Below are 16494 nucleotides of genomic sequence, written 5' to 3'. Positions count from 1 at the left end.
AGGGCACAGCTGAGGGCACAGCCGGGGCACGGCTGAGGACACAGCCGGGGGCATCACTGGGACACAGCCGGGGCACGGCTGAGGGCACAACCGAGAGCACCATCGGAGCATCGCCGGGGCACAGCCGAGGAGCCGCCCCGGGGCCGCGATGCTGCTGCAGCACCGGGCACCTTGCAGGGAGGAGCACCGAGAGCATCACCGGGGCACCGCCGAGGGCACACCGGGGCATCACCGGGACACAGCCAGGGCACAGCCGAGGGCACCACCAGGGACACAGCCGAGGGCGCCGCCGGGCCATCACCGGTGCACAGCCGAGAGCACCGCCGGGGCACAGCCGAGGGCACGGGCACGGCCCCGCTGCCCCCATGTGCGGTCCCGTTCCTCCCCTTGCGCCCCTTTCCCCTCGGGCCCCTCTTTCTCCCTTCCCGCCCCTCTCTCCCGACCTGCCCGTCCCCGCCCCTGTCCCGGTCCCGTTCCCTCTCTCCCGGTCCCTCTCCCCCGGTCCCGCTGACGCCCGCTCCCGGTGACGCGCACCGTGACCGCGCCTGCGCGGAGCGCAGCGGCGTCATGGCGGTGCCGAGCGGAGGTGGGCCGGGCCGGGCTGGCCGGGGATGGCTCGGGGCTCGGGGCGCGGGTCCCTCACCCCTCTCCCCCTGCAGCGGGTCCCGGCTCCCCCAGCTCGGCCTCCCCGCTGCAGGGCGCGGTGTCGCTCCCTTTGCCCCGCGCGGCGGCGGCGGCTGCCGGGGCCTGGCCCCGCTTGAGGGACCGAGGGGGCGGCTCCGGGCACGGGCCCCCAGCCCCGGCCGCTCTGCGAGGGGCGGCCCCGAGGGAGTGAGCGGTGCCGGGCGCGGGGTCCCGGAGGCCCTGGGAGGGGGCTGAGGGACGAGGGGGTTCCCGGAGGCCCGGGGAGTGCCATTCCCCTGAGCTGTGTCTGGGCAGGGCTGCTGTGCCCCTGGGCACGCACCGGGCAGCGGCAGGGGCTGTGGTGCCGCGGTCCCGGCACTGAGCCTCTGCAGGTGCCTGCAGGTGCCAAGGACGACACATTCAACGTGCTGGACCTGGCGGAGTACACCAAGAACCGGCCATGGTGGCGCAAGATGTTCGCCCCCAGCTCGGGGTCGAGCGCTGAGAAGTACAATGTGGCCACGCAGCTGGTGATCGGAGGGGTCACGGGATGGTAAGCGGGGCCGGGGCTGCCCTTGCTGCGCTGGCTGCGTCCCCGGGTCACACTGACAGGTGCTGGGAGATCGAGTGGCAGGCATTCAGCAGGCGGGTGCTCAGCCTGCTGTCCCCTGGCATGGTCTGCTCAGCTCTGGGACGTCCTAAATGCTGTCTGTAACTTAAAGAACTGGGACTGGCTCGAAGGGAAGAAAATTGCACCAGTCTGGAATTATTTTTAACTTCTGGTAAAAAGTGGTGCTGTTGAATTAGAACAGGCAGATATGAACCCCTTGAAACAAGGATGCCTTCTCCACTGGAGGTGGATGTGCTTCAGGCATCTGCAATAAAAACCTCCTGGGCTCTCAGTTCCCAGGGTTTCCTGTCACTTGTAGCTGGGACTGAGCATGGCTCTGTTTGTAACTTCATTCCTACAGCATCGTTTGAGTTGAAAATTTTGTGTAACTGTGTAACTGCTTTGCCTCTTGCCATGACCCTCATGTTCACCTGGCAACGGGGTAATTATTTAACAGTGTGTGACAGAGCTTTGTCTTATCACAGAGGTGTGGCCTGGCCACCCTTCTCTTGTATCTTCACTGAGTGTATTCAGACATGGGTAAAGGCAGGCTGCTGTGTTGTTTGCAGTGCTCATAAGGAAACCGTGTTCCAAGGGAAGTGTGGTTTGGGTGGCACAGCACACCAGCCTGTGGCTGCATGACTGAGCACTGGGGTGGTGCTGGCTGCAGGAATGTTTTTCATGCTGAATGCAGGTACCCATTTTGGAGACCAGCCTTAGATCACTGCTGTGTGCTTGTTCCATCCTTTTTCTCTCCTGAGAAATGAAAAGGTAAAGTAAGTAGTTGTTTGCTGCTTACTTTACAATTAAGTAAGAAAGAGGGTTGTGATTTGCTCCCCATGCTCTGTCATGGAGCAGCACATGTGCTCCCTAATTTCCTCTCAGAGATTATACCAATTAAAAAAAAAACTACAAAGCATAAAATCACTTGTTGATTTTGGGGAAATCACAGGTGTCTGGTTACTCTTTTGGGAGAAGGATGAGGTTGAAGAGATAAGAACCAAACAGAAAAAGGCTGGAATGTGCCAGCACAGAGTGAAAAGCTATAAAGCATCAATTTTGTTTGGGTGCAAATCCTTCTCTCTGGTTGCACATGGGTTTCTTCTGCAGTTTGTCAGGCTGTCTCCAGTCCTGGGTAGCTGCTGCCAAAGGCAGCCTGGCCTGTGGGTAGCACGATGAGTAGTGTGTGTGAGGTGTTTAATTCTCCTGACCAAATGCTGCTTGATTTGTAGGTGTACTGGATTCCTCTTCCAGAAGGTTGGAAAGCTGGCAGCGACAGCAGTGGGAGGAGGCTTTTTCCTACTCCAGGTGTGTATGAACAGCAGCCCAGGCTTTCTGAGAGCTGTGCTGCTGGGCACAAAGGTCTCTCTAGGAACCACTGCCTGTTGGGGCAGTGTGAATGTCAGAGGTGTGTGTTCTCCAGGGCACACGGATGCAACAGCAAAGCAGGGTCAGTGTGCATACACCAGTGCAGGACTGCCAGGGCACATCCACTGGGGATCTGCTGCCAAAGGCCAGGCAAAGGCTCAGGAGAGCCTGAGTGGAGCACGAGACAGCTTCAGCTGTCTGGCTGTGGACACAGTGTCCCTGGAGGAACAGCCCTGCATGTCAGGAAGGATTTACCCATATCTGTGCCATGCTTCCTGCCAACCTGGCTTCCCAAGGAGTCCAGCCAGCACAGATGGGGCTCGCTGTAAAGCACTGGGGAGGAGGAGAGAAAGGAGATCTCTCTCTGTCCTCTACCACTTCTGCTGGTTTCCCAGAGCCCTGGCACTGAGGGAAGCTGCTGGGATGTGTTCATGCACCTGGTGCATCCTGGAGCAGGTAGAGCAGCTCTGTTCAGATCTCACCTGTTTGCTCCTCAGGTCTTGTGTGTGACTCATTCTCCCTCACTCTCCTCGTTCTGCCTGTTCTGCTCAAAAGCTTGCTCTGGGCAGAGGGAGTTCCACAGCTGAATCACCCTGAGCAGATAAAACAGTTGGAGAGGAATGGGCTATTAATAGCTGTGTTCACCCACAGCAGCAGGAGAACTGCAGGGAGTCCCAGCAATATCCATGGCAGTTGTGAGGGGGAGGTGATACCAGCTTTACATTGAGGAACAGAGGCTGAGGCAGGCTGGGCTGCAGTGTGTGCCCAGCAGCTGGGGGTTACTGTGGGAGACAGATGTTGCAGAACACTTGGCACAGCTCCAGGGGTGGTGTTCTGTCCAATTTTTAAAGCAGTGTGCCCCCCAGTGAGTGGGAGGTGGCTGTGGTCAGGGAAGGTGGCTGAGCAAGGGGTCTGTTTAGCCCTGGTCATGCAGGACTTCAGGAACTTTTTTCTAATCCCCAAAACTCTAGATTGCAAACCACACAGGATACATCAAGGTGGACTGGAACCTAATACAGCGGGACATGAACAAAGCCAAGCAGCAGCTGAAATTTCACACCAGTGGTGACAAAATGCCTGCAGAAGTGAAAAGCAGAGTGGATGAGGTGAGACAGCTCTCCCAGGCCATGTGCTGGAGGGACAGCAGAAAACAGGATTGCCTCTTGAACTGTTACAGATGTTCAGTTGTGCCAATACAAGTAGGGAATTCTTGCATGACAGCAAAATGGGAGAGATGGCAAAAGTTGTGGATGTTGCCTGCCTAGAGTTTAGGAAGACATCATTTCCCACAGCATTCTCCTGGAGGAGCTGGCTGCTCGTGGCTGGGCAGGGTGAAGATCTGGCTGTGTGCTGGTGCACTTAGGGAGGGGAGCTTATTAGGTAGGAAGTTTTCCCAAATCTGAGCAGTGGCATCTCTGTGAGCATCACTTGCCTCAAGAACAAACAGTCTGAGGGATTTCTTCTTGGCAGGAGGGTCAGTGAGTGGCCTGATGTTGTTGAACACTGTTGTCTCTTCTCACCCCTACTTAGGTGGTCATATTTCTGAAGAAGAATGCTATCCTGACTGGAGGGTTTGCTGGAGGATTCTTGTTTGGAATGGCATCCTAGAAGCTGCACTCTCATGCCCAACTTCCCCTCCCCTCCTCTACTGCTGTTATCTCTCACTTAGAAGTCAAAGGATGTTGCCAACAGACTCAGTCCCATCTGCTCACAGGTTCCAGCCCTTATTTCTTATAATGCTGCTTCTGATTTCCACTTTTTTCTTCTATCTGGGCTGTTAGTGTGCTGGGCTTGGTCTGGAAGCTCACAACTCCCAGTGTATCATGATTTCCCACCAAATACACCCAGACTCAAATTTTTTAATGAGTTTCAACTTCATAAAAATGTAGTGGCAGAGAAACCTCTTAAATGTGCTTCTTGCAGGTGCTCAGGACTGTTATATGTACCTTTGTCTGCCAGTATATTGTGTCAGCTCTTCACTACAATTCAGCTTTCAGCATTCCTGCCCTGGTACCTGGAACACCTCTGCTTCCCTCTGCACAGAGGTGATCTGTGCAATCCAAAATGTGGTTGACAATCCTGGGGTGGATGCAGAAGTGTCAAAGCTGCCTGAGCTGTGTCCAGGACAGGGGAATATGGATTTTCCTGTCCTCCCCCTGCTGTTTCACTGCACATAGGTGGCCATTTGGCTTTGTCTCTGCTGGTGTCCTTCCCCATACTGGAATTGCAGCACTGGCACTGCTGATGGAAACAGCACTGAGGCTGACTCTCCAAGCCCTTTTCTCATCATGTGTTCTGAAAGTCACCAAGTTCTGTTCTGCAGAACCATCTGACTGCTCAGCCCTTGAGGCTCTCTCCTGCTTCCAGCAGGCCCAGCCTGGCTGTGTCACATGGGGGCATTTCAGCTGTGCCACTTACTGTAAATCACTCTGGGCCTCTGACTGGGCTTTCCATGTGTGCCACAGCCTTCTCTGGTCACTCTGGCATTGGTGATGCTCCTTGAGCTGTAATCATGTGGGACAGGATTGTAGACAGGAAATGCATCCAATGCATCCCTGCTCAGGGTACACTGTACTGGTCCAGGTCCCTGTTGCCAGCTGTACTGGAGAAAGGGGGATGATGTGAAATCTGGAGTGCAGTCCTTTACTTGCCTCTGAAGAGCACAAATTCCTTCTCCCTGGTCTCTGCAAGCAACTGAAATGATAAGACTTTAGTGAAAACCAGACCATGCTCTTGTGAGAGCAGTTCATTTCATATTTCTGCCTCAGTTATGTCCCTTCCTTCTTTGTGTTTGCCATTTCCACAAGAAAAGGTGTTTGCTTAATTCCATCAGCTGCAGCCCTTCTCGTGCAGGAGATGAGGCTCCCCAGGTGCAGAGCTCAGTCTGACTCAGTGCATTGTGTGCAGTACAGACAAACATCACCCAGGGCATTCTGCAAGCACAGAGACTTGTCTGACAACGTGGTGATGTCCTCCAACAGGTATAGGTAGGAGTTCTTGCCCAGAATGTGGGATTTTATGTGAAAGTCAGCTCATCTTTCGTGGGAAACATGGTAGGGAGCAATGGCAATCATGGGTGGGTGGTTTGCAGCACCTGGCTCAGCAGCTGCACCCCATTTCCAGTGTGTGCAAAGGCTTTGTGATCTTCTGCTCTCAGTGTGGCTGGAAAGGGGATCCTGCCCTGGGAGCTGCTGGCAGAGCTGAAGTGCTGGGTTCTTCCACTAGGGGGTTTGGAATGAGCACATGCAGTTGGTAATTTTGTTTCAGCTCTGCTGATTGAAATGTCCATATAGCAACACATTGATTCAGCTGAGGTTTTCTTCACCTTCAGGATCTGAAAAGAGGCTGCAGATAATCAGGAGATTAAAGTTGCTGTCTTTGTCTTTGCTCCTGTCCTGCCATACATGGCCAACGAGAATGAAGGAGTAGCTGGGCTCACATCCTTTAACAATGGCCTTCCTAAAGGCCATCCTGGACTGCAGGAGTGATGGGATGCAGCAAACAGGTCTAAAATAAATTCCTGTTTAGCAGTGGGGTTACAGACAGTGGTGGGGCTTTTGGGATTTGGTTTGTTTTTCTGTAGGATCTGCAGATGTGAACATGCATTAATAGATACATTGGTCTTGCAAGGTATCTCTTGTTCCTGTAGGACAACAGCATTGCTGCTCTTTGGCTGAATGGGCTGCAGAACACAATTTCTGAGATGCACTGATCTCCACAAAGCTGTCTCCAATGGCAAAGCTCAAAGCAAATCATTAACAGACCTTAGGGGTGTTTTTCTGGCTCAATAAGTCACTGCTTCTGCTCAGCCCTAGGTGGGGTGAGTTCTGCTGAAGTCCCAGTTTGCTACAGGGAGAAATGGCCCTGAGAGGGAGCTAAAATGCTGCTGAAAGGGGAAACAATCAACAGATTTATGCTGGGTTTGATGTGAATGTAGGCAGGGGATGGACAAGCACATCAGGATGTGGTAAATCTTTCTGATGTGCTGGTGTTGGGCTCATGGCTGGCACTGATGGATGCTGTGGGGCAACACTGGAAGCTTTGATGCTGGATCAGTCTCTGTGGGGATGCATTTTCATTGCTGCAGGTGCCAAGATGAGGTGTCCCTTCCCTTCCCCACTCCTGCTCCTTTTAGTGTTTCAACAACTTCTGACATATGTTACACTCTGAGATTTCAAACACATCAGGCTTTTAAAGTGGTTTTATATATTATATGTATGTAAATGCTTGTTGAAGTGATATTTTATTAAACAGTTTTGCTCTAAATGCTTTTCTGTGTGAGGTCTGTTGGCTTCCTGGGAACCAGCACATTCCTGTCTCACTGAGTGAGGGAAGCACCCACAGCAGCAGGAGTGTGGCAGGTAGCACCTGGGGACATGGCTTAGTGCTCCACTTGGCAGTGCTGGGGGAATGGTTGGACTCCATCTTGAAGGTCTTTTCCAACATAAATGAATTTATGGGGGTATCAGCCTCCCCTCATCCACACAGGTAACCTGGGCTACCTTAATAAATCCCTCTCCATGATCATCCTGGCACCAATCACACATATTCCCAAGAGTATGGGATGCTGCTAGGGCAGGAGGTGGGTCTGTATGAGTCTGTAGCCAGCCTGGGTTGCCTCTGCTGAGCAAATTTGTTCCACCCAACTTCAAATGGGCATGGAGACAAGGCTATTTCTTTTTCATAGGTGCAACAGAAGCCTATATATATATATATATTATCTAGATTTTTCTTAATATATCTAAATATATATTTTTTATCTATTTATCTGTTATTGACTTTCTTTCCACTGTTCCTGCTCAGATAGGGCAAAAGAGAAAAATTAGCTACTTGTCAGTGTTTGAGGTGGTTCACAACATTGTCATAATTTTTCCCTACTTTTCAGAGACACTAAACCCTGTTTTGTCTTAAAGGCTTTTTCTTGGAGGGGACAGCAGTGGGAGGGGAAGACAAGCCCTAAATTATTCTGCTCTTCAGCCCCAGTAACAAAAATACCAAGCAGCTTCTATTGAAACATGATCTCACATGGCTCTGGGCTGTGAATGGCAGCCAAGCCGCCCAGCCTGCAGCTCAACAAACAAGCAGAGACCACAATTTGTTCCAGTAGTTTATTTTGTACCATGGTATTTCAGAGCAGTGAATACAGATGGTTTGCTCTTCTAGGCTTCAGTACACACAACTATTGTGCCTAGACCTCAGTGGTTTATAGAAGCTCTATTTCATAAGTAAGTTGTACTTGATCACAGCACAAAAGTCCTTTACGGCTAGATCTAATACAGAGTTAGGGCTAGTGGGTTGGGAGCCTGATATTTGGGTGCCTGGACTCCTGCTACAGGGGACAGCAGACAGGCAGCTCTGAAGGGTGGTGCAGGAACCTGTCTATGAGCTCTTCCTACAGGTCACAGGAAATTCTGCTGCATGGCTGAGAGCTTCTGGAAAGCCATCTCTCCTGGGGCCCAGACACAGCCGGCTTGGGAGTGAGTCTGGAATGTTGTGTGGAAAATAACTGCCTGCCACTGCTTGTTCAGTAAGCAGCACCTAAGTCAGTTCTTGGATCTAGCCCAGGGCTCTGTGACAGGCCTTTGGGTATCAGCAGTTTTAACTAGACTTGGATTCAAAGCATATTGCTTAAAGGTGTTCAATTAGACATAAATTTATAAATTTTGTATCAACAGTCAAATCTTTCAAATGAATATTGCTTTTTTAAAAAAATATCCTATCCCTGTAGCAATCCCTGAAATTATATTCCCGTAACATCTTTATCTTTATCATGCAAATAGCAGCGTGTAGGCAATTCAAATATAAAATAAACAACTCTGTCCAGTGGAAAAGTGAGGCACTTAGGCAAAGTGACTTGCAGTCACTCATGATCTATACAAGACTTAGGAACAATCATCAGACCTGATGCCCATTCTTGAGCTTGAACCACTGGACAGGCAAATGTTGTCTGGAACTACTGCACGGTGGCAGCACTACCTTTGTTGTATCAAGATGGGTTTGTTTCATGTTTAAACTCACTCTCCTGAGCTCATTTCCTGAACCTCTCGCTCCAGAAGCCAGAATAACTCTGTTCCAATTCTCCATTTTTAGAGCAAGGATGGATTAGAGTAAGGTAAGCATCCTAAAAACATCAAGTTGACATTTCACAGGTGTGATGCAGAGGCAACATAGATTATGTTTTCGTACAGAAAATAAAGTTTGTTAACCAGGCCATAAGTTGGTACCGTGTAATGCTTTTTGGTGTGCTGAACGGTGTGTTCCAGGAGCAATCTGGCTTTTCTGAAAGTCTAAAGAAGGCTTGAAAAAACACACACGAGCTCTTCAAGTGAGTCCATGCTTTGTGTTACTGAGGTGGTGGGGAAATTCCTTTTGAAGTCAACTTAGCCTTTTCTCTCTCCATTTCTTCTCTCTCAAACCCTGAACAACAGACAGACCTGCCCTTGGTGAACCGAGCGCAGCATTTCCGCATCTCCTGGAGCGCAGCTTCGCACTTGGACTCCACGTAGTTGTTCGCTGGAAAAGGAGGAGACACCAGGTCTGCAGAGAGGAACAGGCTTTGTTCCCTGAGGGAGCACACCCTGCCCAGCTCTGCAGCTGCTTACAAGCATTCCATCATTTTCTTGCTCACAGCTGTCTAAGGCTGTGGCTCTCTGTGACTCAGAGAGGAGTCCTGCAGGAAGAGACTCAGGCTGGTTTGAGTTAAGAACCACCTGCCCAGAAACATGCACAGCCCCCTGCTCTGCCCTGGATGAGCTCTGCAAGCACTACACAGCTGCACTCTGACTTTTAAAAGATTAAAAGAAGTAACAGCTGCATAATGTGAGACACACAGCACCCGTGGAGAGCCCCGAAAGCAGCAGTGAACACCTTCTGGTTAATGAGCAAACCACACTGCTGTGATCACTGCGCTATGAATTCCCTGACTGGGTTGATGAGTGAGCTGTAATACAAACACAGAGATCGCCCCTGAGAAAAGGGTTGTGGTGATTTCTGCAAGCTGGCAGCCCAGGAGGCACAGCAGGCTCTTGGAGAGGAGAGCTGATCTCTCTCTGCCATAACCTGCAGTTGATGAGTGCTCTGAGGCTCTCCTAATTGTCCCTCTGCATTTGCAGCTTTGTTTCTCCTAACTGTCCCTCTGCCTTTGCAGCTTTGTTTCTAAAACTGTACCTATGTACAGGCACACCATCATCTGTCAAGGATGCATTGCTGAAAGTCACACACAGATAGCAAAACACAAAAGAGATTTACAGCAGGCATTCAGTCTCACAGAGGAGCAGCAAGATCTTTGGAACAATGACTTTTGAGAAGTCAGCATCTCCCAAAGGTGCAGCTCCCACCCTCCATCTCACACACTGGGTACAGTGACTGTGCATTCCTCAGTTAAGGCTCTGTACTTTAATTTTTACAGGGGAAAATTGCTTTGCTCTCTGTCAACAGCTGCTTCATCTGTGCCCATCAGACAGCTCCACAGCACAAAACATGAACAGCAGCAGTGACAGGGACTGGACATGCAGCAAAGAGCTTCTCTGCCAACACTTAACCATTCAGATCAACACTGTACACAAACCTACACAGACAAAACACTTGGAATAACTTCCACAAATGTTATAAAAAGAACATTGCCACAGATGGGACCAAAACAGGGTCAACCATCAGCTTTTAAGTGCAGTAATATAGGGAGAGAAGGCAGTTCTTTGTGGGAGAATGCTCCAAACCATGAGGGCATTAAAGGTAGTCTCTAGACAATTGCTGGGGACATGAAAACCGTCTCACACCTCAAGGACAGATCACCTAACCCGTTCCTGACAGAGCTCTTGAAACACCCCTGGAGCAGCTCTGCAGTCTTCTCATACCATCCACCTACTCCCTCACTAACCACACTGTAAGAGAGCTTATTATAAATGTCTAGCTCTCCCTGCCCACAGCTGAGTCCCAAAAATACACCTGGGATCTCACTGCCAGCATGGAGCACTCTACAAGCACATTACTTTTACTAATGATCTGCTTTATACTAATGAGGTCTCATTATTTACAATTAAGCACAAAGCAATTCTATTAAAGTCAGACATTATAATTTTGTTCATTTTGCAACCAGCTAATGTGATTTGTTCCTTCTCAAGGTGAAAGGACAAGGTTAATTTAAAAGAATTAAGTTCCACCAAAAATCAGGACACCAAAGACAAAATGACATTTGGTACCTTGCAAGCATTTCTGTATTTCACAGGCTTGTTTCTGGCAGGGATCCTTCCGGGACATGTTCAGGAACTAAAATGACAGAAAATGTTACTGTAGATCAGGGATCTTCTCAGGGGGTGGGGAAAGACAATGTCCTACAGCCACATCTTTCAGGAGCTCCCCATTTCCCCCACTGCCATCATTCAGAAAACATCTACAGCTGCTTCCAGGTGCCTGCCAACATACACAAGAACTCTGTCTGGCTAAAAGATGATGATGGGGACAATGAATAAAGGAAGTTTAATGTAACTAAGCCTTCTTCTTTTCTCTAGTTAAAATGTATCCTTTTCCACATGGATTTACAAAGATTCCAGAAAATATTCAAATTAACATGGCTGACTAAATTTTAAGAGTTTTCTATCTCTAGACCTTATACTGAGACATGTATTTATGTGAAATCCACCTCTGTGAGCTTTACACAACCAAAGACTTGGTGGCAAGTCATGGAACCACAGCTGGAGAAGGCATTTAAAAAAACAATCACCCAAACAACTCAGTTATGTATATGCCATAAAGCCAACAAGAAGGGCTCTTTTCATTTTGTTTCAGGAGAAAGTCTCTTGGAAATCCTCTCCCTCTGTCCAAAAAACCCCTCAACCAGATTGGAGGACAGCTCCATCTTGTTCAAACCCATTAGAGAAGGATTTCAGACACCTGAGTTGATTTTTCTGCAGCTGAGACACCTGTAACTGTGTCAGTGTAAGATCAAAAGCCAAGCAAAAGCTGGTGGTACCAGTAGTTGGATGGGAGACCTCTGAGGAAAGCACCAGTGTCACTGAAAGTGGTGGTGAGACTGAACCCTCTGAGGCTCTGCTCAGAGCTGCGAGCTGCTGCCTGTCCAGTTTCTGACAAGCCACAGCCCCCAGCAGTTTGCAGTGTCACCAGGGCATTGCTTGCAGCATCCTGGCCGAATTCCATCTGGGGCAATCACATTCTGCCTACCTAGAACTCCCCCTGATGCTTCACTAGGTCACAATACTCCTCTTCACTGCCTGTCCTAAACTCTTGTGTGATGCTGTACGTGTGGTTTAACTGCTTCCACCTCAAAGGTGGCTGCATTTCAGTGGAGAGAGAACCTTTTATTGTACAAAACAGACAATGGCATCTTCCTAGAGCCACTGCTCCTGAAAGACAAAAATTCATACAGAAGAAAGACTGGGAGTAAACAGTGCACAGTACAAAGCAGGGGTAATGTCTGCACATACCAGATTAATCCCCAGGCACGAGTTTAAGCAGCAGTTCTTCAACACCATCAAGCTGAAAGTGACAAGGAAAAGTTCAATACGTCTACAGTTACTGTGGTTGAGCTAATGGACTTCAACAAAGTAACAGTCCTTTGCCGTCCCTCAAGGATCTCAAATGACTTCACAAACAGGAATGACTATGTTCTATTGTCGCCACCATCCTTACCATGAGATGGTGCTCTATCTCCCAAACGCGAGAGTTACTATCCCTGTACTGCTCACCCTGGGACAGCTGCCACATGTGAGGCAGCCGGGATGGGGGGAGCTGGCTGGGTCGCAGCGCCTCACCCAGGGGAACCTGAACTCTTTGGATCCGAGCCCTCAGCATACCTTCCTCCTGGGGGAGAGTAACAAACAGAGCAGGCAGTTACTGGCAGAGGCACCTGAAACAGCAACGCTACAACCAGGGGGAAGCTCAAAGCGCACACTTGCCTCTTCCGCAGCCACGAGCCAGGTTTTGCGGTGCTCATCGCAGTAAACCCCCACGCGGCGCACCCAGAGGCGCACGGGAGGAGCGCCTGCCTCCCCTCCCTGCGCCATCCCTCGGGCGCTGCCGCAGCTCAGCCGGACGGCATCGGCCCGCGGGCTGCACTCGCGGCCTCTGGAGCTCCGAGCACATCCACGGGGAGAGCTCCCGCAGCCGGCAGCCAGGTGGTGTCTGACTCTTGGAGGAGATGCTACGTGCGGAAATGTCCCTAAAAGTCAGCTCGAGAGGCTGAGGTGGCGCCTAAGCCAGCGGAAACGTCAGGCCAAGTTGTACAGTGGGACACGCGGGTCGGGTGGCGTTGGTAAGGCATTCTGGGGCAAAAGGTGCTATTGGTACCAAGTTAAACCCTGGGAGTATTGGCTTTGCTCATTCCACTAACAGTCCTATTAACAGTCTTTGTGTAAAATGGGGGGAAAAAGAGGTGTCTAAATCCCAAAAGCAAAACTGGTGAGCAGCAGTGAGGTGAGCTCAGCAGGAACGGAGATCACTCCGGAGACAGAGCACAGGGCTTGGTGAGCAGGACTCTCATCTTTGGAGCTCGCTGAGCTGTCGGGGCGCAGGATCCTTTGTCTCATCTCTCGGGGTGGCAGCACTGTCCATTCACACCCAAACTCCTCGGGAGCAGCGCTCAGGACTGTGTCACTCGGCTTTTGGCTGGTCACAGAGAGCCACCGACACGGGCAGAGGAGCTTGGGGCACTGAGGTGGTTCCTGCTACTGTAACTTTTGTGTAACAGCACGTTTATCTGTGTGCCAGTTAGATCAAGCTGAGCCATGAGCAAATGGAGGTCAGGGGAAATGATTCTCTTTGAACCCTAGAAGAGGTAATCAAAATGGTACAGACAGTCTTCATCCTTTATCTAGGTGTAAAGTAGAACAAAGTTAAGCTGTAACACATACAACATCCTCCTGCTATGAAGCAGATGCAATATTCTTTATCCCAGTGAAACACAGTGGTCTTCTGAAAACTTGTAAGGTTATAAGGCATATTTCAAACAGGAGCAAGAAAATCTGGGTACAAAATAAAGGAGGGAAGGTCAGGGAGAGAAAAAAAAAACTTGTTATACATTGGGCTGCATTTATAACAGAAAATACTCTTCCATGATGCCTTCCATATCTTACATCAGTGTTTCTCTATCTTTTTGAGCCAGAGGAGCACTCAGCCTTTTTGAGAACAAACCACTAACCACGGGTCAGCCTGAACAGCACCATCACAAAGAAAACTTTGAGTGTTCTTTTATTACTTCTGTTTTTCACCCATTCTGTTTGTTGCCTTGCTTGATGTGTGGGGATGTGTATGTGCCCCACACAAAGCAGCACTGTTCTGGCTGCCATCCTGTGATGAGGGACAGGCATTCCAAGGAATGCCCCACCAGCTGGATCACTGGCATTTAGAGGAATGTGACTGCAGCCTGACAAGCCTCACAAGGCCTTCAGGGATTAGGGTTAAAAGGACATTTCTGTAACTCTTTTCCCTTCTGCTTTACCCTAAGCCACATTACAAATTTAAACCCCTGTGTGGAAATGCAGAAATTGCCACTGATCATTTTCAGTCAGCTGAACATAATCACCCCAGGTGGAATTCGGCCAGGATACTCTGCAGTAAACTGCAAAAAGTTCCATCATGATCAGAAATGCCCAAGAACTTGCTCTCATTCCATTCAAAGCTGGAATTTTTACAAGTCATCATCCCCAGAACCAGAAGGCTCAAGACTGGCTCCAGTAATAGAAAAATGAGTCTCAGTAAATGAACTGTGTTTCCTACAGCAGGTAAGCTCTCCTGGAAGGTCTCCTCTCCAAACACTGCCCTGGTTCAGGCTGGCTGAACCACAGGGAGCAGGACCAAAGCACAGCATGCACGTTTGGGTCCATGGGCAGTGGAGATGGCAGCAGTGACAGAGCCAGGACAACAGAACAAGGTCTCATGCAGAGGACACTGTGCAGAATGGGCAGAGGTTTGTGTGTGCTGTCACCCTGTGCCCCAAGCTCCCCCAGAACTGCAAAGCTCAAAGGCTCAGTCTGGCCTGTGGAGGTGCCCAGGTGGTGCCACATGGAAAACCCTGAGGTCAGGCAAAACCTTCAGCTGGGTCTGGGGTGGGACAGGAATGGGATTGGGATGGGACAGGAATGGGGTTCAAGGTGGGACAGGAATGGGATTGGGATGGGACAGGAATGGGGTTCAAGGTGGGACAGGTTTCTGCAGCACCCAAACACACCAAAGGAACTGGAGATTCCACAAGCACACACCCAGACAGTGCACCTGAAAGCACACACAGTGTCTCATTGCTGCAGGTTTGATTAGAAAGCAAAAACAAAGCCTGAAGAAAGACATGGGTGGAAGGAGAAGAGAGCTTACTTATATTTTAAACAAGTTTTAAACCCAAGTTCTTACTCTGCTTGCTTCATAACCTATCAAAAACCCCGTCACAACCAAGAAAAACCCCAACAGCTTAAATGTGCAGGATTGCAGCATCATCCTTTGAGACTTTAACATTCCCATCAACACTGCTGTAGAAGGCTGAGCTGTTCAAAGTGCTGCTTGGGGAGATTCCAACCCCAGTCCTCACAGACAGGAATAACACTGGCAGATGTTCTGTCCATCTTAGCATCAACCTTAGAAGTTTAATGCTGTTCTGGGACCTGGATGGATTTCTGAGCCATAATATATGGATAAATGTCAAAATGGCCAGGAGGAGGAATGCAGCTTGTAGTGACGACAATTTATTTGGTTTTAAGTTGGGTACATTAAAATATTTTATGGAAACAGTGACAGAAATTGCTCCAGATGCTGCCTGGACCACCCCAGAGCTGGAGGTCAGTGTGCTGAATAAACTGCACCCTTTATCACTTTTTGATCTAAAAAGCAGCAGGGAGTTCAGCTGCCATTTAGGCAGCAAGGAGGAGCAGTGCTGAGGCTCAGCAGTGCTGTGCTGCCACAGTTACACCCCAAAGCACGGCTGGCCAGCCTGGCCTTCCCCTGGGGCTTCAGAGCTGCCTGCACGCCTCAGGGCTACGAGCGTGCTGAGCCTTCCTGACAAACCCAGCCCGGCTCTGGCAACAGCTCGGGGATCTGGTGACTTAAGGGCATGTGCAGACACTCTAAAGCTTCTTCTTGGGGGTTTGACTCTACTCTGCCTGGAGCAAGCCCCTCTGACTCCACGCTCCGCTCTGCCCGACCTACGGAGGGGTAGCAGATGCTCACCGACCAGCCGGGCTGTCCAGCAGCGTGGGGAGGGCAGGCCGAGCTTTGGTGGGATCTAAAAAAACAGGAAGACAAAGAGATGGATATAATGCGGAGGGAGCCACGCAGAGGGGCGAGGGAGGGGACGCAAGGGCCGGGCCGGGGAGCGGGAGCGGGGGCAGAGCGGCCAAGCCGGGCAGGGAGGGCCGGAGGGGAGGGGGTGTGGCGCAGGCGTGGGGCCGGAGCGGCCATGGCGGGGCGGCCGGGCGGGAGGAGGGCGCAGCACATCGCCACAGCCACCGCGTTCCCCCGGGCCGGGGCCGGCCGGGCGGGCGGCCCTGGCCGTGAGGCGGCGGCGGGCGGGGGCCGGGCCGGGCCCGCCATGACCTACCTGCACCCGCGCCGTGACCGCCGCGCCGCGTGCGCCGCGCTAAGCCGTCCCCCGCCCCCCGGACCCGCCGCCTCCCCGCCCCTGCCCGCAGGCCCCGGAGGCCGGGCCCGGGGCCGAGCCGAGTGGGGTTAAGCCGGATCGGGCCGGGCCGTCCCGTCCAGGCCCGGCCCTGCCATCCCCCGCCGCTCCGCCCCGGGCATCGGCCGCCGGGCGGAACCCGGGCGGAACCCCGGCGCTGCCGCTCCCGTGGGCGGCACGGCCCTTCCGCCGCGCCGCACCGCTCGCCTCGCGGGAGGTTGCGCCGATTGGCTGGGAGGGCCCGCGAGCGCCGCTGCTATTGGTGGATCCGCCGAGG

At 51.3% G+C, this 16494-nt stretch overlaps 3 protein-coding genes across 7 annotated transcripts; 1 reads left to right on the top strand and 2 right to left on the bottom strand.

Moving 5' to 3' along the window:
* The first annotated feature begins 547 nt into the window (after positions 1-547).
* Positions 548-6868, top strand: FUNDC2 (FUN14 domain containing 2). The gene is made up of 5 exons (XM_059483227.1): positions 548-586; positions 1027-1177; positions 2467-2542; positions 3574-3708; positions 4133-6868. The coding sequence occupies exons 1-5, from the start codon at positions 568-570 to the stop codon at positions 4208-4210; spliced, it is 459 nt and encodes a 152-aa protein (XP_059339210.1). The 5' UTR covers positions 548-567; the 3' UTR covers positions 4211-6868.
* Positions 6869-7696: 828 nt separating this feature from the next.
* CMC4 (C-X9-C motif containing 4) lies at positions 7697-16210 on the bottom strand. 2 transcript variants are annotated; one of them, XM_059483230.1, is made up of 4 exons: positions 16140-16210; positions 15770-15824; positions 10801-10867; positions 7697-9115 (listed from the first exon to the last, which is right to left on the bottom strand). In XM_059483230.1, exons 3-4 carry the CDS (start codon positions 10856-10858, stop codon positions 8946-8948), a joined length of 228 nt encoding a protein of 75 aa, XP_059339213.1. In that variant the 5' UTR covers positions 10859-10867; positions 15770-15824; positions 16140-16210; the 3' UTR covers positions 7697-8945. The 2 variants fall into 2 exon arrangements, with proteins under 2 accessions (XP_059339213.1, XP_059339214.1); XM_059483231.1 differs by lacking the exon at positions 15770-15824 and having other exon boundaries at positions 16140-16163.
* MTCP1 (mature T cell proliferation 1) lies at positions 8953-16337 on the bottom strand. 4 transcript variants are annotated; one of them, XR_009419515.1, is made up of 7 exons: positions 16140-16337; positions 15770-15824; positions 12514-13578; positions 12248-12418; positions 12043-12094; positions 10801-10867; positions 8953-9115 (listed from the first exon to the last, which is right to left on the bottom strand). XR_009419515.1 is itself a non-coding variant. In XM_059483228.1 (6 exons), the coding sequence occupies exons 3-5, from the start codon at positions 12619-12621 to the stop codon at positions 12047-12049; spliced, it is 327 nt and encodes a 108-aa protein (XP_059339211.1). In that variant the 5' UTR covers positions 12622-13578; positions 15770-15824; positions 16140-16337; the 3' UTR covers positions 10960-11961; positions 12043-12046. The 4 variants fall into 4 exon arrangements, 1 of the variants encoding a protein (XP_059339211.1); XR_009419516.1 differs by having other exon boundaries at positions 12514-13427; XR_009419517.1 differs by lacking the exons at positions 15770-15824; positions 16140-16337 and having other exon boundaries at positions 12514-13382; positions 13468-13538.
* Between the last annotated feature and the right edge of the window lie 157 nt (positions 16338-16494).

This window comes from Ammospiza nelsoni, chromosome 15 (assembly GCF_027579445.1).
Source record: "Ammospiza nelsoni isolate bAmmNel1 chromosome 15, bAmmNel1.pri, whole genome shotgun sequence".
NCBI classification, from domain to species: Eukaryota; Metazoa; Chordata; class Aves; order Passeriformes; family Passerellidae; genus Ammospiza; species Ammospiza nelsoni.
The sequence above is the reverse complement of the archived record's forward strand: the minus strand, read 5'-3'. Positions and strand labels throughout refer to the sequence as shown.